The following is a 24,237-nucleotide window of genomic DNA, read 5'->3' as shown; positions in this document are numbered from 1 at the left end:
AGAGTTCCATGCATCCCACCTACACAAGGAAATCCCAGAGATATTTTTTGGAATGGAATGCGCGCTCTCTCCCTGAGAAACCATTTTGTTTACATAATTCTGGACAGTATTAGTGTAAGGACAGTTTCCTTACTCCAGACGCCAAAAAACAAAACAATAACAAATTGATCATTTTCAATCCACGACTGTTTGTGGGACGTTGCTGTGCATTGGCAAGTGCAAAGCCTTGGGAACCACAGAGTGTGCGTGGGATAAATGCTGGAGTCCAACCAGCTAAAACCGCATAGCTTGCCATTGAGAGCACTGCCTGGCAAGCTTTCCCACTGCTTGGTAAGCTTTCCCACTGCTTGTCCAGCTCGGACAATCCTACCTGTTATGGCTTTGACTTGAAGGGTTAACGGGAGCTGAATGGGAAGAATCACTACCCCCAATGACTGGTTAATCCTTCCAAGTCTTGCTGAAGAGCCAGGCTGTCTGCTGTCATCAGCAGTGCCCTGGAATACTGAAGGTGGCAGTTTCTGAGGTTCAGAGGACAACAACAACAACAACAACTTCTTTTTGACTATCAAGACTGCCACGGAGGGTTGGCTCAATTCTGACATTTCTTGGAGGAGGGCACCATCAAGGCAAATTGAAGGCTCCTGGTTTCAATCTGAAAGATCCTCATCATTGACCGCCACATAACCCCACTCCCAAAGAACTCAGCATTAATGCCATTTGCACATCTGCATCTGCCTTGCCATTCCAAGATTTGGCCATGTATTTCCACGACTTGCAGTTTCATCATGAGGGCTTCATGAGTCTTGAGGGATCAGTGTAAAACTCCTGGAAAGTTTAATGGGTTTACAGGTAATTGGTATTGGATCATGTGGAATGTATAAGGGTGTGACATTTCCCAGTGTTTTGGAAAACAATACAGGGCAGTGCTGGGAAATAGTTCTTACCTTTTTGCTCCCTTAAGAGGTGAGGCCTGATCAGGGCAAGGGTCTGCTCCACCCTTTTGCCTTGCTGAGCCTGACTCTGTGCTTTAGAATAAGATCGAAAGTTGGGGAAGAAAAAAGCCAGCTCCCTGCTCGCATGCTCCTTGTTATCACTGCCATGGACTGCATTAAATAAAGTTTCTGTACCGTAATGAGCTCGAAGGCTGTGGAAAAAACATTAAGAATCAGAAACAATTCAAGATATTTTTAGGACCTCCATGACATTCAAGTCATAAATATTGGTGTGGTGTGGTTAACATAGCCATAAATTAAATGATTTAATGCAACCATTTAATTTGTATTTACCAGCTAGGACTCTCCCATCATCAGGTGAAGAACATGTCTGCATCAACCATTCTGATTGAGCCAGACAGAGGCTTGTCAACATGCATAATAATAATTTGATATAGCACTTTTTTTTCACCATGGAGATGTCCCAAAGAGCTTCACGGGATAAACTGTAAAATTAAGTGACTGTGTATTTCTGTGCTGAAACGCAGCAGCCAGTTACAAACATCAATGTCCCACAAACAGCCCTGGAGTGAGTGACCAATTTTATTTGGGCGATTGTTGGCGAGGACACTGGGAGAGAGAAACTCTTTTCGAATAGTGCGATGGAATCTTTAATGTCCATCTGAACAGGAAGATGGGACCCTTAGTTTAACATCACAAGTAGTAGTAGTCTGAAAGGATAGAACAGGCATACAAGCCTACATCACCTAGAAAGAATAGGTTTCAGTAACGGGCAGCAGGTTCTAAGACTCGATAAATAGGCTAGTCAGTATAGTGGAAGAAAACACAAAATACTGCAGATGCTGGAATCTGAAACAAAAACAGAGAGAGCTGGGAAAACTCAGCAGGTCGGGCAGCATCTATGGAGAAAGGAAAATGAATCAAAGTTTAGGGTCCACGATCCTTCATCAGAATGTTCTGACGAAGGATCGTGGACCCGAAACGTTGACTCACTTTCCTTTCTCCATAGATACTGCCTGACCTGCTGAGTTTTCCCAGCTCTCTCTGTTTTAGTATAGTGGAAGGTACTGGTGCATGCTGTATATTTCGATGAAGGCAAGACTGCTCTCTGTGACCGGGAATATTCAGGGTTAAAAAGACTGCAAAGTATGATAGGGGTCAGCTATATCTGAAATATAATTTCAGGGGCTGAGGGTCATACCGGTGCCGATTTGAGTATTCAGTGTTAAGGGCTGCAAGGTACTGTGAGGATCAGCTGTCTGAAGGGCAATTCCAGAGGCTGAAATCCATACTGGTGCCGGGTAAAGGACAGAGTTGGGATCCAGTTGCACTCAGTTCCAAACTGTGGTGTCGATCCTCCATGACCGAGAGGTGAGACTGCTGATATTGTGTTGTGCCACCGGGTCAAGGTGCTGGACGCGGGAGTGTGAGTTCAGAATTAATAGTGTATATGTTGAATGTATTAGTGTTAAAAGGCTTGTAGTAGCATTAGGAATAAACAATCCAATCAAATATCCGTATTCTACTTATTGTCTGGCAACTTTGTTTATAACAGGTAAATAATAATAAAATAATCCTTACATTTGATATTGTGCCTTATCATTTTGAAAGCCTCAAAGGCTTCACAGTTTTCCATAAAGTGTAGTAACTGTGTGTTTGTAGGTGAAAGCAGCAGCCAATTTGCACACAGCAATGTGCTACAATCAGTCAGGAGATGAATAACACATTAACTGGAGGTCTGAATTTCCTTTTATGATATCACGTGCATATCAATCTTGAAAGGGTAAAGAGCTGATGAATGACTCCATTCTCAACCTTTCTGGCCGCCGAAACTCTTATACACCCATTCGTCACCACAAGACTTGACTACGGAAATTCCCTCCTTGTTGGCCTCTCCAACTCTTCCCTCCACAAGCTGCAGATCATCCAAAACTCTGCAGCTCATGTCCTATTCTGCACCAGGCTCTGTGACTCCATCGCGCCCACCTTCGCCTGACTCCACTGGCTACCCATTCCTCAGAGGATAGAATTCAAAATCCTTGTCCTCACTTTCAGAGTTCTCCACAGTCTTGCCCCCTCCTACCTCTCTGACCTGCTGAACCTATATCAACCTGTCTACTCCCTCCATTCAACAGGCTCTGGCCTGCTCCATGTCTCCCCCCGACCTGCCCTACCATCGGCGACTGGGCTTTCAGCTTCTCTGACCTCACCCTTTGGAACTCCATCCCACAAACCTTTCACCTTGCTCCCTCCCTTGCTGCCTTCAGCTGTCCTCCTACCTTTCTGCCCTCCCTCATCCCAACCCTGAGCCCCACGCTCAGGTCCTAATCCCTGACTTTTCAACACCTTGGGACGTCCTCCCCAAGGCACTTTACAAAAGTAATTTTGCTGTTGTTGTTGTTCTGGCCCCAAAACCAGTGTTCGACTGAATGAGTTACCTGAAGTGTCTCTGCTGCTGTGAACCTAAACAGAGAATGGATTTGATTGGTAGGATAACACTTGTATACAGCAGTGCGCACTTCATTACCTATCAGGTTGCTCTTGCTTAGCAACGTCCACATTGTTTGGCCCAATGAACTCTCTCCACTCTGGTATGACATCACCCGTGCCCTCTGGTTTGGAAATGATTAGAATGTGACAGGGCCCGCTGGACATGAACCAGATTAGGTCTTCAAAATTAGGCTACAAAGTCAAGAATAAATAAGCAGAACCTTAAATTGGCAGCTCACAACGGTCTTCTCTGTTGCTCTCAAAGTGGCATCTTATAATGCCACTTTGAGACTACTCTCCTCATTTCTCTGTCCACCCTCCTCGCTCAACCTCATCCTCAACATCAACCCTCCCATCCACATCTGTAGCCAAGGGGGAAGTAAGTGGGGTCTCCTTGTAGCTGAGCTGGCTCAAAGATAATGTGCTTGGTAATGTAAGGTTGGTTAAGCCCAACTCAACCCACACTCTGGAGGTCTCAAACATTAGAGTTTGGCAATCTGTGACTAAATCTCTGGAATTAGGGAAACAGCCTGTGTCCCTACGACGGCAGCAAAAGAGTGCGCTTTCCATTCCAGACAGGGAAATTTCCGTGTGTAAGTGGCATACATATCTCTGGTTGTGGACACTCTTAAGCATGGTGGTATGTTCCACAGGTGTCAGACAAACGGTTGACCAAACAAAAATTCAGGCCCACTGCCTTACCCAAAGATTCTCCATCTCTGACTCACCATTGCTGACAAAGATGACACTGGCCAAAATTTGCTCTAATCCCTCATAACTGCTCTCAATCTCTTGTTGAAGCCCTTAGATGCTCAGCATAATTCAAACCTTCAACTAACTGTGTTGTGTTCCAACAGCCAACTTGGGTGACAGACATACTATGGATTGTTTCTTCACTCACCTCTTCTATTCTATGCCGGTAGAAATCACGTGCTTCTTCTTGACTTAACATACGCTCTTCATGGGCTAATATTTCAAAGCCTGTTTCTTGAACCTGAGAAGACATGGAACAAATTTAACCAGGAAAAAACAATTCAGAATTTCCTTTTAATCAACGTTTTGTTTCAAAAGTTTCATATAAGAAGAGACAGCACAGCATCAGAGAGAATGTTTGATACAGTGGATTAGGACACTGGCATTTTCTTTCTGGGTTCTGGGTTCAAATTGGAATGACGCTTTCTCCTCTTTGCAACTGTAAAACTTCTGTGTGAAATGCATTTGGGGCAGTTTCAACCTAGTTTCAACAGCCATCTTATCTTATTGTGGAGGCAGAGGGCATGGCTGATGTACTGAATGAGTACTTTGCATCTGTCTTCACAAAAGAAGTGGATGCACCAAATGCCGCATTATCAGAGGAGAGGGTAGAGCAAATGGATAGGATAAGCATAAACAGAGGAAGTACTGAAACGGTTGACTGGGCTGAAGGTAGATAAGTCGTCCGGTCCGGACGGGATGCAGCCAAGGGTACTATGGGAGGCACGGGTACAAATAGCGGAGGCTTTGGCTACAATTTTTCAATCTTCGTTGGACACAGGGGTGGTGCCAGAGGACTGGAGAGTGGCCAATGTTACTCCCCTGTACAAAAAGGGGCAGAAGGACAAACCTGAGAACTACAGGCCAGTCAGCCTAACATCAGTAGTGGTGAAACTCCTGGAGACTATAATCCGGGACAGAATACATCTTCACTTAGAAGAATATGGGTTAATTAGGGACAGCCAACATGGATTTGTTAAAGGCAAATCTTGTCTAGCAAATCTAATACAATTTTTCGATGAGTTAATGGAGAGAGTGGATGACGTAGTGCAGTTGATGCAGTTTATATGGACTTTCAAAAGGCATTTGATAAAGTGCCACATAAAAGACTAGTAGGAAAAATGGTACAAAAGGGACAGTGGCAGCATGGATCCAGAGCTCGCTGGGAGACAGAAAACAAAGAGTTGTGGTGAACGGCTGCTTTACTGACTGGAGGGAAGTGTACAGTGGCGTCCCCCAGGGATCGGTATTGGGACCACTGCTCTTCTTAATATACATAAATGATCTGGACTTGGGTATAGCAAGTACCATTTCCAAGATTGCAGACGCCACAAAGTTAGGTAGGGGGGTAAACAGTGAGAAGGATACCAGCCAATGGCAGGAAGACATAGACAGAATGGTAAAATGGGCAGACACATGGCAGATGAATTTCAATGTGGAGAAATGTGAGTATTGCATTTTGGAAGAAACGATGAGGGGAGGCAATATAGGCTGGTAATACAATCTTAAGGGGGGGGTGAAGGAACAGAGAGACATGGGGGTTCAGGTAAATGAATCCTTGAAGGTGGCAGGACAGGTAGATAAAGCTGTAAAAAGGGCAAATGGGATTCTAGGCTTTTTAAATAGGGGCATAGAGTACAAGAGTCAGGAGGTTATGATTAACCTGTATAAAACACTGGTTAGGCCTCAGTTAGAATACTGCGCCCGGTTCTGGGCACTACACTATAGGAAGGATGTTAGGGCATTGGAAAGGGTGCAGAGGAGATTTACGAGGATGATACCAGGAATAAGGGACCTTGATTATGAGGAAAAGCAAGAGAGGTTAGGATTATTCTCATTGGAGCAGAGAAGGTTACGAGGAGACCTAATAGAGGTTTTCAAAATCATGAGGGGATTTGATAGGTTAGAAAGGGAAAAACTGTTTCCACTGGTGGGTGTGTCGGTGACTCGAGGTCACAGATTTAAAATAGTTTCTAAAAGAAGCAGAGGGGAGGTGAGAAGAAATTTTTTCACGCAGCGAGTTGTTCGAATCTGGAACGCATTGCCTGAAAGGGTAGTGGAGGCCGATTCAAAAACAACTTTTAAAAACGTGGGGGATGGGTATTTGAGGAGGACGGGTTTGCAGGGTTATGGGGAAAGGGCTGGGGAGTGGGATTGACATTACATTGCTCTTTTCAAAGAGCCGGCACAGACTTGATAGGCCGAATGGCCTCTTTTTGTGCTGTATAATTCTATGACTCTATGATTCTAGTGCATGGGCTCACAGCATAAATTGCTCTTAAACTGGCAATCTCTATTAAAGGCACTGCAGGATGGCTCAATGATTCTGGATTTGAAAAATTATATAGATTTAAAGGAGATGTTTCAGTTTGTCATCATGTCATCAAGTTAACCAATTTAATAAATATCAAGTGGGGAGGGAACCAGGATGTAGCATTCAGAGAGGACCGGGAGAGACGAACAACAATGCAATAAAGAATAGCAGCAATGATCAATGACACGGTTATGGCCCTGGAAGGGGACAGTGTGCTAGAGGGTCCAAAAATACAGTAGTTTGGGTTAGAGTTAAGTAGCAGAAGAGGAGCACTATTATGCGGTGATTAATTGAATTCCTTAATTAATAAATGGAGAGTGGATACTCAGTTCGATCGCGAGCAAGCCTTGCAGACCCACTGAATTGTGGTGGTCTCAGTCGACTGGTTCCTGACACAGGCAGGTCCACTGTATTCTACAAAGCTCTCGCGTAATGCTCTTTAGAATTGGTCCATATTACACCTGCATGTTTAAAACTAATAATGCCAATGGGTTGATTTAACATGGAACAACAATGCCCTTGTTTTTAAAGTATTGGTGATTGGATTGAAGCCCTCTCTTAAAGTCTGGCTGACATTTCCATATGGAAAGGTAAGTGCATTTTACGCTGACATACAACATCCACCTGAACGTGGATGTGTTGTTTTTTGTCTTTTCTGCAACGGAGACCTGTCTCAAATAAGGGCAGGAATTTAAGCTGAATATTCCTGCCTACAATGTATTTAGGAGGGACAGGGAAGGAAAAAAAGGAGGGCTGGGGGTTGACAATATTGATTAAAAGACATGGTTCTGGCCCTGGAAAGGGATGATGTGCTAGAGGGTCCTGAAACAGAATCTATTTAGAGTTAAGGAGCAGAAAAGGAGCTGTTACTCTGTTAGGTGTATACTATGGATCACCAAATAGTGGGAAGGAGATAGATGAGCAAATCTGCAAGCAGATTTTAGAAAGATGCCTGATCAATAGTGCAGTGATAATGGGGGACTTCAATTATCCTAACATAAACTGGCAAAATAACAGTGTTAAGGGCAAGGAGGGGGAAGGATTCCTGAAATGTGTACAGGAAAACTTTCTTGATCAGTATGTTTCCAGCCCAATGAGGAAGGAAGCAGTGCTGGATCTCATTCTAGGGAATAAAGTGGGGCAAGTGGAGCAGGTTTCAGTAGGAGAGCATCTGGATAACAGTGATCACAACATTAGGTTTAGAGTGCTTATGGAAAGGGACAGGGAACAATCAAAGGTGAAGATACTCAACTGGAAGAGGGATAATTTCAATGAATTGAAAAGGGATCTAGCCAAGGTGGACTGGAAATAAAGATTGGTAGGTAAAACGGCTAATGAGCAATTGAAAGGAGTTTGGGGATAGAACAAATACATTCGGAACAGTAGGGCATTCAAAGTTCCCTGGATGACTAAGGAAATTGGGACTAAAATAAAACAGAAAAAGGAGGCTTATGATAAATGTCAGGTCAAAAATACAGAAGATAATCAAACAGAATATAGAAAGCACAGAGGAAAACTGAAAAAGGAAATAAGAGGGGCAAAGAGATTGTATGAGAAAAGATTAGTGGGTAACATAAAAGGGAACCCTGAAGTATTTTATAAGCATATAAAGAATAAAAGGTTAATCAAAGGTAGGGTGGCCCGATTAGGGACCAAAGAGGAAATATTCTTCTGGAGGCATGGCTGACGTACTGAATGAGTACTTTGCATCTGTCTTCACAAAAGAAGAAAATGCACCAAATGCCACAGCATTCAAGGAGAGGGTAGAGAAATTGGATAGGATAAAAAAAAATCGAGAGGAGGTGCTAAAAAGGTGGATGGTGCTCAAGGTAGATAAGTCACCTGGTCTAGATGGGATACATTCTAGATTACTGAGGGAAATAGCAGAGGCTCTGGCCACAATCTTTCAATTCTCCTTGTACTCCTGGTACCATCCTGGTGAATCTTCTTTGCACCCTTTCCAATGCCTTGACATTCTTCCTGAAGTGTGGTGCCCAGAATTGATCACAGTACTCTAGCTGAGGCCTAACCAGTGTTTTAAAAGCTTTATCTACCTGTCCTGCCACCTTCAAAGATTTACTTGTATGAACCCCCAGGTCTCCCTGTTAAGATTGTACCATCAGCTTATATTGCCTCTCCTCAATCTTCCTCCTGAAACGCATCACTTCGCATTGATCCACATTCAACTTCATCTACCATGTAATAGACATGTTAGAAAAATTGAAGCCCACAGTCTTAAAGGGACAGTGTAGATACAAAACTGGCTAGGGGACAAAAAGCAGAGGCTAGTGGTGAATGGTTATTTCTCTGACTGCAGGGAAGTATACAGTGGTCTACCCTAGGGGTCAGTATTAGGACCACTGCTCTTTTTAATCTATATAAATGACCTGGACTTGAGTATAGGGAGTACAATTTCCACGTTTGCAGACGATACAAAGGTAGGAAAATTAGTAAATGGTGAGGAGGATCTGCAAGAGGACATAGACAGATAGGTGAAACAGGCAGACACATGGCAGATGAAATTTAACGGGGAGAAGGTGGGAGTGATGCGGTCACGGAGCCTGGTGCTTGAGAGTACACGAGCTGCAGAGTTTTGGATGATCTGCAGCTTGTGAAAGGAAGAGTTGGGAAGGCCGATGAGGAGGGAGTTCCCGTATTCGAGCCTTGATGTGACAAATGCGTGGGTGAAGGTTTCGGTAGCCTGAGGGGTGAGGCAGTGGCGGAGTCTGGCAATGTTGCGGAGGTGGTGGAGAAAGGACAGTTTAGGGTCAAATAAGACACCCAGGTTCCTGACTAGCTTAGTGACGTTGAGTGTGCAGCCGTGGAGGCTGATGCTGCCAGTGACTGAGGTGCGGAGGCGCTGGCGTGAGCCAATCAGGAGGGTCTCAGTCTTGTTAACGTTGAGTTGGAGAAAGTTGGCCCTCGTGCAGGACTTGATGTCGGACAGGCAGTCGGTCAGGACGCCAGTAGTCCTGGAGTTCAGGGTGGAGGCAGAGAGATAGAGTTGGGTGTAATCCGCAAACATGTGGAAATTTACCTCATGTCTGCGGATGATGTCACCAAGGGGGAGCATGTAGAGGGTGAAGGGGAGGGGACCGAGGACAGAGCCCTGAGGAATACTGCATGAGACGGTGCGGGGGCTGGAGGAGAAGCCGTTTGCCGTGACGAAGTAGAGGCAGTGTGAAAGGTAGGACCTGAACCAGTCAAGGACAGAACCTTGAAGGTTGAGGTAGGAGGAGAGGCGGTGGAGGAGGATTGAGTGGTCCACGGTGTCAATGGGGGGTAATGAGGGGTCGAGGAGGACAAGGAGGCAGAGGGAGTCCTGGTCACACACGGTCAGGATGTTGTTTGTGACCTTGACCAGAGCAGCTTCTGTGCTGTGGGCAGCCCAGAAACCCGATTGGAGGGGTTCATGGAGGGAGTGAGAGGAGAGGAAAGAGCGAAGCTGGAGGCAACAGCTCTCTCAAGGACCCTGGATAGGGAAGGGAGATTTGAGATGGGCCGGTAGTTGGATAGCTGTGATGGGTCGAGGGAAGGTTTCTTCAAGGTGGGAGTGATAGTGGCTGTTTTGAGGGGGGAAGGAACAGTGCCAGATGACAGGGAGAGGTTAATGATGTCGGCGAGTAGTGGGGCAAGGAGATAGAGCTGGGATTTAAGGAGAGGGGTGGGGATGGGGTCCAGGGAGCAGGTGGTGGGCTTCATGGAGCTTACCATGGTGAAGACAAAAGAGGGGGTGACAGGTTCAAAGGTGTGGAAGGAGGAATGGGTAATTGTCGGATGGATAGTTGTGTGGGGTGGGGTAGGGGGGGGGTGGAAGTTGTGAGGGCAGTGGCAACTGAGCATATTCCCTCGATTTTGGACTCAAGGAAGTCCAGCATTTTCTCGCAGTGAGAGTCAGAGGAAAGGATCTGTGAGGCGTGTCGGGGAGGGCGGAGGAGCCGGTTGGTTGGTGGAGAACAGGAGCCTTGGGTTGCCCTTCCTCTCCAGGATTAACCTGGAATAGAAGGATGATTTTGCTGAGGCGAGAACAGAGCGGTAGGTCTTGATGAGGTCCAGCCAGATGTGCCGCTGGACCTTTAGGCCGGATTTGAGCCAAGTGCATTCGGCAGACCGCACCTGGCCCTTAAGCGAGCGGACGTGGCTGGTGAACCAGGGTGAGGATTGGGAATAGGAGGCAGTTTGGGAGGTGAGGGGGGCAAGGACGTCGAGTGTGGAGAGGGTGCTGTGGAGAAGAGTGAGTACAGGGAGTGGGTGTTGCGAGAGTTGGCCAGAGAGGGAGGAATTCAGAGGACTCCAGGGCAGCGGAGAGGGATTGCGGGGAGATCTTCTTCCACAGGCGGTAGAAGATGGTGGTAGGTTTGGAGGCAGCGGGGAGAAGGATATGGGAGTTGAGGGAGATGAAATGGTGGTCAGAGATGAGCTTGTCAGTGATGGTGACATCCGAGACGTTGAGGCCCCGGGTGATCACCAGGTCGAGTGGGTGACCGTGGGTGTAGGTAGCAGAGTGGATGTGGAGGGAGAGGTTGAGAGAGGAGAGGAGCGAGAAGTCTGAGGAGGTGGAGCAGGAGGGCGTGAAGTGGAGTTTGATGTCACCTAGGATGATGATACAGAAGTAAGGAGTTTATGATGAACCTTTATAGAACACTGGTTAGGCCTCAGCTAAAGTACTATGTTCAGTTCTGGGCACCACACTTTTGGTAGGATGTCAAGGCCTTGGTGAGGGCGTAAAGGAGATTTACCAGGATGGTACCAGGAATGGGGGACTTCAGTTCAGCTATTTCCAATGTGGCATTTGTTTGTCTTATAATCTGTTAGATTAAGTAGACATAGGGTTGTCTAGGACTAATAAAACTCTGTTGTATCGTCTCAGTAGTGTCTTCAAGTCTTGTTAAATCCTTAAGGAGGGAGGTAGGTAAATACACAAAACAGATAGTTGCTGGACTCAGTGATCTGGTAGTGCGATAAGGTACTCAATTGCATTTGCAGTAAGTCAGTCTGTTCACAATATATATCTGTTGTCATGTTCCTCTAAGTAGTGAAGTTCCACAAGAGTAGGGATTTGCACTTACATCGATAGAACTGAAAACAGAGGTACCTAGTACACTTTGAATTACTAAACTTTGCGGGTTCACAAAAGGGGTGCGAATCATCACACAATCCACTTCAGAATATATTCTGTGAAGTGCTTTGAGATGTCTCAATGAAGTAATGACGTAATATCAAATGCAAGGATTATTATTTGGGATTCTGCTCTGTCAGCATTTCAGATAAAGGCTTTTCATTATTTCAAATCTGTCCGTTATTTGGTTTTCTCACCTTCATTATTATTTCATCTGCCTTGCCGTGAGCCACGGCGTCTGGTTTGATGATAGCCACTGTGTAAGACTTGCTGGCAGTAACTGCATTAAGAAGAGAGAACCACCATCAGATAAAGACCAATTAATTAGGAGAACTCTAAGGTCAAACATCAAGAGAAATACATTTCTCATTTCAAATAGTGTCAATGGATCTTTAATCTTTAGCCCAAACATGAACAAGGAGACAGGACCCATTTCTAATGTCTCTTCTGTGTTCGTATTTTCCTGTAGCTCAGTGGTTAGAGCACTGATTCGTAAGCGAGAGACCTGGATTCTATTCCCAGCGGGATGAAATGTTGGGCAAGTTTCCTTACTCCACACACCTCTGCTTACCTAGCAGTAAGTAGGAACCTGGTTGTTTTTCGAGGATCGATTTTCCGGGGATAATAATCCCTCAAAAAAAATATAATATTGTGGGACACTGCTGTGCACAATTTGCTCACAAATATACAGTCAATTTACTTTACAGTATATTCTATGAAGCGCTTTAAGACATCTAGAAGATGTGAAAAGCACTACATCAAAATCAAGGATTATTTATTATTATTATTTATTCTACACCGCTATACAAACATCATCCAGTTGTCCTTTTACACATCCCCTTCATTTTGGTTAACATTTTTCCAAAGAGATGTACAGATGTGATGCTCATGTCTATGTTTCTCTCAAAATGATGTAATTTCCTTTTCTGAGGCAATGAAATCAGCAACAGAACAGATGGCAGTGTGATACCATTTCCTTTCAATCGGTAGCACAGGTCTATATCCAAAAGTCCCTTGCAAACAACCCATAACAATTTGACATGTAAATTTATCCATTGGTATCACATTGGAAATGTGGGGATGTGGAACGCATTCCTCAAATCTTAATGTACATTTGCAATGTAATACACAGAATTTCTAACCCACAGTGAGGGCACAGGCAAGGTGAAGAGATGGTAATTAATAATAATGATAATAATAATAATGATAATAATAATTCTTGCATATGATATAGCGCCTTATCACATTTTTGAGACATCTTAAAGCATTTCACGGGATACACTGTAAAGTGAATTGACTGTCATTTGTCGGTGATACGTGGCAGACAGTTTACACACAGCAATGTCCTCAAATTCAATGTCCAACAGCCATGGAGCGATTTGTCAATTTTATTTGGGGGATTGTCAGCCAGGACACCAGAAGAAACTCCCTTCTCTTTTCGAAAGTGCCATGGAATCTTTAATGTCCACCTGAACTAGCATTTGGGAACCTTGGGTTTAATGTCTCATGTAATACTGCGCACCCCTTAACCCGAGCTGTCATTCCTCACCCAGGTCCTGCTCTTCATCGTGCTCCTTCATCACCACCTCCTCCTCTTCCTGCTCCACCAGGCCTTCATCTTTGATCTGAGGATGGGAACAGACAGCAATTAACATATGTTTAAGGTTTAATGATTACAACATTATAGAACTCAAAATCAATGTACAATTGATTTGTAATCAATGTGCAATAGTGTATACAGAATTTTTTCTGTGTTTTTCCTATTCAGTTCTTCCACAGATATTTTTATACTATATTTATAAAATATAAATACTTTATTTATCACACCCTTTATGCAGGTTAGAGTCTTGAAGTGCTTAAAGCTACAGACAGACAAAAAGGACAGAAATGTTAGTCTAAATTTAGGAGAGCACCTATGTTTTCATGCATACAGTTCTCCTTTTCATATATTTCAGTGAGCTGTGAGGAAACTGCAAGGAAACAATAAGGAAAGTATTCAAGGGCTTTGTTAGACTTGAGCTTTATTCTTGAAAAGAATCAACCAGAACCAAAGGAAACTGATTCTCAATGGAATAAATGCAGTATCATGAATGCAATACATTACCATGTTTGCAATAGACTCACCACTTTGCGTTCAGCGCCCTGTTCGAGGACTTTCTTCTCTGCAGCTAGCTGATTGTGAATGTTCTTCTGCAGCAGTGGGCCATTCGCTCCTCTCACAACACCAACTAACTGTCCTCCCTGTGAGCATGCAACACAGCAGTAAACCTCACATCATTCATTAATACACACTCATTGATTGTCAGCCTAGCTCAGTCGGTAGCACACTCGCCTCTGAGACAGAAGATTGTGGGTTAAAGCCGCATGTCGGGACTTAGAATCACAGTCTAAGACACCCCAATGCAGTGCTGGGAGTGTGTTTTATTGTCGGACGTGCCATCCTTCGGATGAGATCCCATGGCACTATTTGAAAAAGGAAAGGAGTTTCTCTCTCCTGGTGTGCTGGCCAACAATCCTCAAATACAATTGGTCACTCACTGTTTGTGGGACACGGTGTGCATAAACTGGCTGCTGCATTTCGCCCACAAAATACAGTGAAATTTTGTGAATTTTTTTAAGGAATTATTAGCCCCGGAAAGCAATTTGGCTATTGACTAACATCCGGTTTCCTACTTACTAGTAGGTGAACAGAGGTGTGTGGAGTAAGGAAACTTGCCGAAGTTTTCACTCTGCCCGGGAATCAAACCCGGTTCCTCTCACTTGCGAGCCGAGTGCTCTAACCAATAAACTATAGGACTCCACTCTTGCCTTGGTCTTCTGACAATCCTCTTTTTTTTCCTAAAATACAATGTCCAGCATCATCTTTCATTCTCACTGTATTGAAATCGAACCTCAGTCTCCTAATTCTAATTCCTGGAACATCAAGACCATAGAATTCCTTCCCTCCCTTGGATTTCCCTTCCTGATATACTCCACAGGTTTTAACCTGGTGAAACCATAACATTTTCTCTAGTAGGAGACTGAGGATTGGATGGAGTCAGTGATTCGGACAGATCATGATCTGCAGTGCACGTTTGAAGAGGCTAATGGCCTTTTATTTCTGTAATATAATTCAAGAAAACAGAAACTCACTCCATAAAAAAGAAAGGTGGGTTCACATTTCCCTCTATATTTTTGCAGGAAGTCAATGCTGTCCGCTTCAGCCTGAAAGATGTGGCAAAGAAGATGTGGAAAGAAGAAATAAACTGTTAAATACAAGATACAAAAACTGTTGCCTGCAGTTACTTCAATCGGTATGGGGTCCTTAGTTGTGTTTAGGTGGCATAGATAAGGGGCACACTACAATGAGGAGATATGATTGGATACAGTATCTCTTGGTCAGAGCTCCTTTTCTTTTATCTGTTTGTTTAAGTTATTTGAGCAGATGGGCAGACGACCTATCCAAAGATATACAACAATTAGATATACGAATGAGGGAGAAGGGAATAGAAGGGTATTGGAGGGAGTAAGGAGTAGGACAAGGAGTAAGGAGTAAGGAGACGTGTGTGCAGTATAAATGCCAGCACGGATAAGTAGGGCTGAATGGTTTGTTTCCGTGCTGTACATTCTATATGAATCTATGTAAATTGTACCCTGTCAATAGGTGTCATGGGGAATGTTAGAGAGGACCAAACTGTGAGTGCTTTAATCGCCTGTCTGGCTCCTCACCATGATACATATTTCCATCATCCATATCACTGAGTTTTTGAACTTTCTAGAGTTGACATAAAAATATATATATATTCAGTAAAGCCATTGTTTGATTATAGGAGATTATATTGATGTATCGGGGATATTGGCTTAGCTGTGCACATACTGAAAGCAATGTGTACTTTTAAGATTTGGAGCAACACGTGTCCCCAATTGTGATGGAGTGTCTACACCGAATGTGTGGCTGATGTAGGACTCAGGTCTTGGAACTTCCAGGCCATCCAGGGCATAATTGATTATTAACATTTTGGTTCTAACTTGGTGAGTTTGGTGCCACCTTTAATAGCTCAGTAACTGAACATCACAGGCATCAGGTGAAAGAGCAGAAAACCAGGGTGCTTTGTGTTTTTTTACTGAAGACTCTTTCTTAGAAACACAAGAGGCCATTTGGCCCATCGAGTCCATGCTGACTCACAGAGCAAGGAGATCACTTCAATCCCACCATCCTACCTGTTCCCCTTCAAGCCCCCCCCGCCTACTTCCACTCTTGAAAATCACAATGGACTCCACCTCCACCACCCGACTCAGACAGGACAATCCATATCTCCAAAACTCGGCTTGAAAAAAATTCTCTTAGGTTCTCCTTTCCATTGATAGTGGTGGTCTTATAACTATGTCCACTGGTCACTGACTCTCCTGTCAATAGAAATAACGGGTGATGACTTACCACAGCAAAATGTAAGAGTTCGTCTCCGAGTTCATTCTTAATCTTCCGAAACAAACTGATCACAGCCTTACAGGGACCGCACCAGGCCTGGTACACATCCACCACTGTTAGAGTCAATGTGTCAGACGTCAATATACGGTACTTTCAAACAAGATTGCAGACAGAGAAAGACTGTTAATTTGATATCAGCCTGCTCACTTGATTCTGGAGGTAACCAGGGACATATCCTTACCTCCGCAAACCCCTGTGTATGAGAAAGGAACTCCATACAGTGCTTTCCAAACCATCCTCTGTGAAATCAAATAAATTGGGGAGAGCAAAGCCTCGGGAGAAAATATAATTGGTGGGAACTGGCTTAAAATGCAGCAGATAAGGAAAGAACAGCTCTGCTCAGACTTGTTCTAATTCCCCTTGGCTTCAGCTGATCTTTAGCCTGGGCACTTAATAAATAATAATAATCCTTGCATTTGATACAGTACCTTATCATGTCGTTGACACGTCACAAAGCGCTTTACAGACTATATTGTAAAGTACATTGACTGTATCTTGTGGACGTAATGCGGCCGTCAATTGCGCACTGCAGTGTCCCACATACAGTCCCAAATTGAGTGACCAAATTATTATTATTATTAATTTTTGAAGGGATTTGTTACCCCTGGAAAACAATCCACCAATCGACTAACAACCAGGTTCCTACTGACTGCTATGTAGAGAGAGGCATGCGGAGTAAGAAAACTTGCCTAAGGTTTCAATCGAGCCCAGGTCCTCTCGCTTGCGAGTTGAACATTGCTATGGGAATCTCTCTCTCTCTCTGTCTCCCATTCTCAGTTCTCGCTCTCTGTTCCTAATCTGGATCTAACTTGACTTTTCAAATGCCCTCTCACTGATCTCTCCAGCTCCACAATGCACAAGATCCAGCTAATCCCAAACTCTGCCACCTACACACTCACCTGCACTAACCTCCATACCCCCATCATACCAGTTCTAGCCAGGCTCCACTGGTTCCCTATAGCTGAAAGGATCGATTTCAGGATTCTCACACTTGTTTTCAAATCTCTTCATACTCTGGCACCTCTCTACCTCTCCAACTTGCTTACTCCCAAACCTACTAACCCCTGCTCCTGCTCGACTGGTTCCAGCCTTCGGCTTGTCCCTCATACCATTGGTGGACACACTTTCAGGCGCTATGCCCCAAAACTCTGGAATGCTTTTCCTCTATCTCTCCATCTTGCCCCTTCCTTCCCCATCTTCAGGTCGCATCTGAAGACCTTCCTCTTCGACCTTTAAGGTCACCTCCCCCTCCCCCCAGCTTGACGTTGTGCTCCATCACTGTCAAGTACTCTGGGATGGTACCCTGCATGAGGGGCGCACAATAAATGCAAGTTGTTCTAAATTTTTGTAGGGAACATTTTAAATAAAACAGTAACTCCACTCCCCCAGAGTTGGCCTCCTCTTTAGCAGAGATTTATGTATCTCTTTTCTTACCAGTCAGTCCTTTTATTGCTAGAATTTCATCCCATTGCTCCTGGTTTGAGACTGTTGTCTGCAGAGAGAAAACAGCAGCAGCACATTACTGAGAAACGTATTGGTTTTACCAGCTGAGTTTGTTTGTCTGAGTTGGTTTCTCCATCAACATTGCTAAAATAAGTACAATTTAGAGAGAAGTGTCAGTGAACATTTCCAGTACAAAGTGATCCTCAAGTATATCATTGCTTTCTACTTTGTTAAGAAGAACCTCCTTAGACGTGGAACTAGTGCAGGTGGCTTTCTCAAACTTGGGCTCAGTAGAGAGGTGAAAACAAGAGCGATAGAGCAATGTGAGCTTGCAAGCAACCATAGCAACAAAAATCTATTAGTTTATGGGCAGACAGCAGCAGAAATCTAGAAATTCTAATGGACTAAACAGAAAGTGTAGCACTATTCAACTTTTGCAGACTTACCTGAAGCGTAATTTCTCTCTTCTTCCCAGCCATGTCAACTTCTTCTGATCAAAATAAATACACAGCAATCACTCACTGAATTCATGCTCCCTCTCAAGCAGAGAGCCCAGGAGCATGAGGAGGCAATGGAATGAGGAGGAACAGAGTGAGAATTCTGTTTAGGAATTAGGTGAGAGGGGGAATTCAGTGCAGAGGGGAAATTTGGTGCAAGTGAGAACTTGTAAAGGAGAAACAAACCACCCAAGAGCTTGCACAAAAAGTCAAATTCCTGTGGCGGTAGGTGTTGAGTAGGCGTTTAGTACATAAGGAGTGTGAGCAAGGGAATAAGAAAAGCTGTTTCCGCTGGTAGGTGTGTCTGTGACCCGTGGTCACAGTCTTAAGATATCTACCAAAAGAAGCAGAGGAGAGGTTAGAAGAAATTTTTTCACTCAGCGAGTTGTTCGAATTTGGAATGATCTGCCTGAAAGGGCAGTGAAGTCCGATTCGATAACAGCTTTTAAGAGAGAACTGGATAGGTATCTGGAGAAGACAGGTTTGCAGGGTTATGGGGAGAAAGCTGGTGATTGGGGTTAGTGAAAGTGACTTGCTCTGTCAAAGAGCTGGCACAGACTCGATGGGCCGAATGGCCTCCTTCTGTGCCATAACATTCTATGAATCTATGAATAAAAGGTGTGAAATTACTTGTTTTCACCTATTACCCCAAAACTGTTGAGATATATTACAAAACATGTCTGAAAACCTGGCAGGGCAGCTGAGACCCATTTCATGCACACTGTGTGCCATGTGGGAACTCCAGGATGGTTCATGTGTTCTGGACAAACACGTGTGTAGGAAGTGCCTCCGGCTGCTTGAGCTTGAACTCAGGGTGAAGAATTTATGGATCGGACTTTTCAGGAGGTGGTCACCCCACAACCACAGAGAGTTCAGGAGGTGGTCACCCCAGCTACACAGAGGGCTCAGAAGAAGGGTGAGTGGGTGATCATCTGACGTAGAGCAAAAAAAGAACAGGCAGTACAGAAATCCCCTAAGAGTGTGGCACTCATAAACTGGTTCTTGGTACTGGATACCGGTGAGGACGCCTCTGGCGAGAAGAGTCAAAAGGTAATGGATGTTCAGGGGGATAAGGGGAAAAATGCCAAATAGTTAAAGGGATAGACAGGCGTTTCTGCCATAAAAGACGGGACTCGCGCATGGTATGCTGCCTCCCTGGGGCCAGGGTGCATGACGTCACGGAACGGGTGCAAAATATACTACAGGGGGAAGGGGAAAATCCGGAAGTTGTGGTCCACGTCGGGATCCATGATGTAGGTGATAAAAGGGCTGAGACCCTACAGGGAGAATATGAGAAGCTTGGGAAGAAGCTAAAGAGCAGGATCTCAATGGTGGTGATCTTGGGATTACTCCCAATGCCTAATGCAAGTGACTACCAAACCAAGAGGATCAAACCCATTAATGCCTGGCTGGAGAAATGTTGCAGGAAGGAAGGCTTCAGGTTTCTAAACCACTGGGAATCAGCTTCATGCAATGCATTCCAGATCCGAATAACTCGCTGTGTGAAAAAATTTCTCTTCACCTCCCCTCTGTTTCTTTTAACGACTCTTTTAAATCGGTGTCCCCGAGTTACCTACCCACCAGCCAGTGTAAATAATTTCTCCTTGTTCACCCTATCGAATCCTCTCATAATTTTGAAAATTTCTATTAAGTCTCCTCTTAACCTTCTCTACTCCAGAATAATCCTAGCCTCTCCTGATAACTGAAGTATCCCCACTGTCTCCTCCCCCTTGTTTGCAATTGTAAAGCAATCCAACAACGTTCTACATCAAGAATGTAATATATGTGCAAATTGTTGTTCTTATCTTGCCAGTGCTATAGTTAATAGGTTCCCAAATGAAGATTTGGAATGAGGTACTGGATGGAATTGCAGTTTACATTGATAGAGTTGCATCTTAAAAACACATTCAGTATGAGAGGAGCAGTAAGTTTAGGGGGAAATGGTCCAATTTTCTCCAATGATTATGGGTTCAAGCCCCTTGTCAGGGAATTATTTTGGAAAGTATTAGATTCAGGTTGGCAAGAAACAAGATTTTGGAACACCAGAGTGTGCACTGGGGTAACTCCTGGAGTCTAACCAGCTAAAACCGCTTAGCTTGCCACTGTCTGGCAAACATTGATTGAAGAAAGATAAACAAATCTGTTTTATCCAGACAAATGCAAACAGCTGACCTGAACAATTTTAGGATTGGTAACATCTCTATTATTTAATTATTATTAATTATCTCTATTGTTCGATAATAATAATCCTATAGTGATAATAATAGTAATCCTGCATTTCATATAGTGCCTTATCACATCTTCAAAACATCTCAAAGCGCTTCACAGAATATACTGTAAAGTGAATTGACTGTATATTTTGTGATCGAAATGCATCAGCCAATTGCGCACAGCAGTGTCTCACAAACAGTCGTGGATTGAAGTAACCAATGTTTTTTAAAAGGAATTATTTATTCCCCCCTGAAATGTGATCCGCCAATCGACTAACAATGGACTTCCTAATTACTGCTAGGTAAACAGAGGCTTGAGGAGTAAGGAAACTTGCCCAACATTTCGCCCTGCTGGGAGGCCAGCGCTCTAATCACTGAGCTACAGGACTCCACGATATCTATCTTGCAATGTAAACTCATGTAGCTCAAAAAACTGCTTTGCAGTCTGAGTACAAAGAGAGTTTTGTTCACGGAAAGCAATTGTTAGTTTGAACTACACACAGAAAATCATTGTGAATTTGTTTCTGGGAGAGAAAAACACGTTGGTGCTTAATACCTTTTTGGAATGAAAGTGGTTTCTGGTAGTTATTCGAATCCTATTTATCTTTCTTGAATTTCACTGGGTTTTGCAGCTTGGCTGTTTGGCTTGACAGGCTCTGCACAAGTATTGCAGGGAGCAGAGATCGGGAGCGGAAATGTAAACAGCTCTGGTTGCCATGGGCTTGTACCATGTGATGAGACTAACCACTCCCATGCTGTTTGAACCAGCTCGTACATTTGCAGTGACACTGAATCTTACTTTTGCTGACTGAGATTATTCCTGTTATTATAATTATAAAATATCCTCGAATTTGATGCAGTGCCTTTCACGGTCTGAAGACACCTCACCATGCTTTGCGGGATTTTACTGTGCGGTAGTCACTGTGTATTTGTGTGGCAGCCCATTTGCATCCAGCAATATCCCACGCACAGTCATTAAGTAAATGACCGTTTTATTTGGATATATACAATTTTATTTGCTATCAAATTTTACTTGATTAAGCTCCTTATCAACAATAACAACGACAACTTGCATTTACACAGTGCCCTTCATCTAGAAGCACTTACCATTGAGCTTGACATTGAGCTAGGAAGAGAGAGGAGGGGACCGTAAGCATGGTGGAAGAAGAAGGTCTTCAGGTGTGATCTGAGACAGGCAAAGAGGGGCAAGCTGTTGAGGCAGAGAGTTCCAGAGTCTCAGGGCATACTGGATGAAATCACTGCTGATGGAGCGGAGGAGTTGAAGGACATGCAGGAAGCTGGAGCCAGCTGAGCAAATGGGGTGGTTCGGGAGTAAGGTGTAGCATGTCTCAAAATGCTTCAGAGAATGTTGTTGTTATATGTAGTGAATCATAGAATCGTAGAATCATACAGCACAGAAGGAGGCCATTCGGCCCATCGTGTCTGTGTCGGCTCTTTGAAAAGAGCTATCCAAATCAATCCCATTCCCCCACTCTCTTGGAGTCCTGTAGCTCAGTGGTTAGAGCACTCGCTTTGCAAGCGAGAGACCTGAGTTCAATTCCAGGCAGAGGGCGAAACCTCGGGCAAGTTTCCTTACTCCACACAGAGCCTAATAATAATCCCTCCAAAAAACCCAAAACAATAATAAATTGGTCATTTTCAATCTACAACTGTTTGTGGGACATTGCTGTGTGCAATTGGCTGCCGCGTTCGCCCACAAATATACAGTCAATTCACTTTACAGTGTGTTCTGTGAAGCGCTTTGGGACGTCCTCCCGACGTGAAAAGCGCTATATCAAATGCATTGTAATTGCTGAATGATCTGCCACTCAGGAGCTGGTAACGCCCCTCTAAGTTCTGATTGGTTAAACGCCTTGTGAGTAAAGAGGCGATGCTATCTTATATGAGTATTGATTGGCTTAGCTAGCTGTCAATCACAAGCCGTTGCTGCCAGTTGCGAGCAGTGACTGGCTGGACGGGTCATCAGTCAGAGTGCGGTGCCGCCTTCTATGAGCGGCTGAGCGGCCTTGGGGTCGTTGCCGGCGCCGCCATCATTAACTCTTTGTCACCGCGGTCAGGGAGACATGTCTGAGTCGCCTGACGCCCGCAGCCTACTGTCCTCGTCTTCCCAGCTAAACCTGACCGACATTGACGGGGTAAGTGAGGTCGGGGCCTCCCGCGTTTGTGATACAAGTGCTGGGGCCCGCGCGCGGTCAGCTCAGGCCGCCTCTTGCCCAGGGCCCGGGTCCGGCCAATTCAACAGGGCACTGCTGACAGCCCGGCCCGGCCCGGCCCGGCTCAACGGCAGGACCTGGAAGGGCAGAGCAGTCACTGGGGGCAGGGAATCCGCCCCTCAGCTCCTGTTAACCCTGCAGCCAAAGCCCTGAGTGTTAGGGTGGTCCTGGCCGAGCCAGCAGCGGGACAGCGATAACAATGACAATCAATACATTTTTTAAGCTGTAATAATATAATCCTTGCATTTGATATAGCGTCTTATCACATATTTGAGATGTCTCAAAGCGCTTCACAGAATATACTGTAAAGTGAATTGACTGTATTTTTTGTGGGTGAAAGATAGTTAGACTCCAGCAGTACCCCAACATTGCGCGATTTGTTTGATTCAGCCTAACTGATCTCATCTCTCCAGAGCATCAAACAAGTGCCAATATCCTGGCCTTAACCACCCTTCCTGGTAACTCTGTTCCAGTTGTTAAATACCCTTTGGCTAAACAAAAACGTATTGGTGTCTGTCTTGAAATTGCCCTTTACAACCCTAAACCTGTGTCCTCTTGTTCTACTGTCTTGATGCATCCTAAAGTATTTTTCTGGATTTAATTTTTCAATTCCTTTTAATGTTTTATACACTATAGTGTCTCTTCTGTCATGTCACAATCATTGGTCAGGCTGCAACTGGAGTATTGTGTCCAGTTTTGCGCATCTCACTTCATGTTAGAGTGTTGGAGGGGGAGTGCAGAGGTTTACGAGAATGATGCTGGGGATGAAGCTCATGATGCTGGGGATGCTCAGTTCTGAAGAAAAATTGGAGAAACTGGGCCTGTTTTCATTGGAGCAGAGAACATTGAAGGGTACTGATCTATGTGTACAAAATCATGAGTTTTTTTAGGGTAGATAATAATAATAATCTTTGCATTTGATATAGCCCCTTATCACGTCTTCCAGACGTCTAAAAGCGCTTCAGATCAGGCTGCTCGCTGTTATTTGACGTCACTGTGGACGGAGCAGCTCCAGACACCCATGCATGGTGTGGTGCAAGTGGCAAATGGGCTTCACTCGGAGGTCCTGTTGTTGTGATTGTCTGTGTCTGTGTTATTTGTGAGTGTCTGTTTGTGTCTCTATGTGACACCTCAGGCGCTGACAACATCATCATCCAAGGTTGAACACTCCACCTCACTGAGCCAGTCCGGAAACTTGTTTGACCCTCAACTATCCTTTCTACCCCACATCCATGCCACGACCTTCCCCCACCTCCGCAATATCCCTGTCTCTGCCATTGTCTCACAACCCAGGCCACTAAAAACCCTCATTCGCGCATTCATAAAATCGAGGCTTGACGATGCAAACTCCCTGCTTGTCGGCCTCCCCAGCTCCTCCCTCCATAAGCTGCAGATCATCCAGAACTCTGCGGCCCATGTCCTCTCCCCAGGCACCACTATCACCCCTATCCTCGCCCAACTCCACTGGCTTCCAATCACACAGAGGATACAGTTCAAGATCTTGGTACTTACCTTCAAAGCCCTCCATGGCCTTGCTCCCCCCTACCTCTGTGACCTCCTAACGCCCTACCAACCTGCCCGCTTCCTCCGCTCAGGAGGCTCCGGCCTGCTTCACGTCCCCCACCTCACCCGCCCCACCATTGGCGAGTGGGCCCTCAGCCACTCTGCCCCCACCCTCTGGAACTCCATCCTACAGGCTCTGCCTTCCCCCCCCTCTTGCCGCCTTCAAGACCTGTCTCAATATCCTCCTCTTCAA

The 24,237-nt window shown here is 44.7% G+C and overlaps 2 protein-coding genes across 4 annotated transcripts in view; one reads left to right on the top strand and one right to left on the bottom strand.

The window, feature by feature from the left end:
* nme9 (NME/NM23 family member 9) overlaps positions 1-20,921 on the bottom strand; it is a 53,930-nt gene extending 33,009 nt beyond the window's left edge. The window contains exons 1-11 of the mRNA XM_007907679.2: positions 20,804-20,921; positions 17,987-18,030; positions 17,532-17,589; positions 16,047-16,150; positions 14,762-14,833; positions 13,754-13,870; positions 13,179-13,254; positions 11,827-11,909; positions 4,345-4,437; positions 3,481-3,635; positions 945-1,144 (exon numbers count right to left, since the gene is read on the bottom strand). Coding sequence (XP_007905870.1) covers positions 945-1,144; positions 3,481-3,635; positions 4,345-4,437; positions 11,827-11,909; positions 13,179-13,254; positions 13,754-13,870; positions 14,762-14,833; positions 16,047-16,150; positions 17,532-17,589; positions 17,987-18,019 — 991 coding nt within the window. The 5' untranslated portion in view covers positions 18,020-18,030; positions 20,804-20,921. The remainder of the gene's footprint in view (positions 1-944; positions 1,145-3,480; positions 3,636-4,344; positions 4,438-11,826; positions 11,910-13,178; positions 13,255-13,753; positions 13,871-14,761; positions 14,834-16,046; positions 16,151-17,531; positions 17,590-17,986; positions 18,031-20,803) is intronic.
* Positions 20,922-22,252: 1,331 nt separating this feature from the next.
* Positions 22,253-24,237, top strand: part of vps8 (VPS8 subunit of CORVET complex) — a 327,260-nt gene continuing 325,275 nt past the window's right edge. For all 3 annotated transcript variants that reach the window (XM_007907675.1, XM_042336096.1, XM_042336095.1), the window contains exon 1: positions 22,253-22,403. In XM_007907675.1, the coding sequence (XP_007905866.1) occupies positions 22,332-22,403 (72 nt within the window). In that variant the 5' untranslated portion in view covers positions 22,253-22,331. The remainder of the gene's footprint in view (positions 22,404-24,237) is intronic.

Source organism: Callorhinchus milii, unplaced genomic scaffold (assembly GCF_018977255.1).
Source record: "Callorhinchus milii isolate IMCB2004 unplaced genomic scaffold, IMCB_Cmil_1.0 Scaffold6, whole genome shotgun sequence".
NCBI classification, from domain to species: domain Eukaryota; kingdom Metazoa; phylum Chordata; class Chondrichthyes; order Chimaeriformes; family Callorhinchidae; genus Callorhinchus; species Callorhinchus milii.
This window is presented reverse-complemented; position numbering and strand designations above follow the sequence as displayed.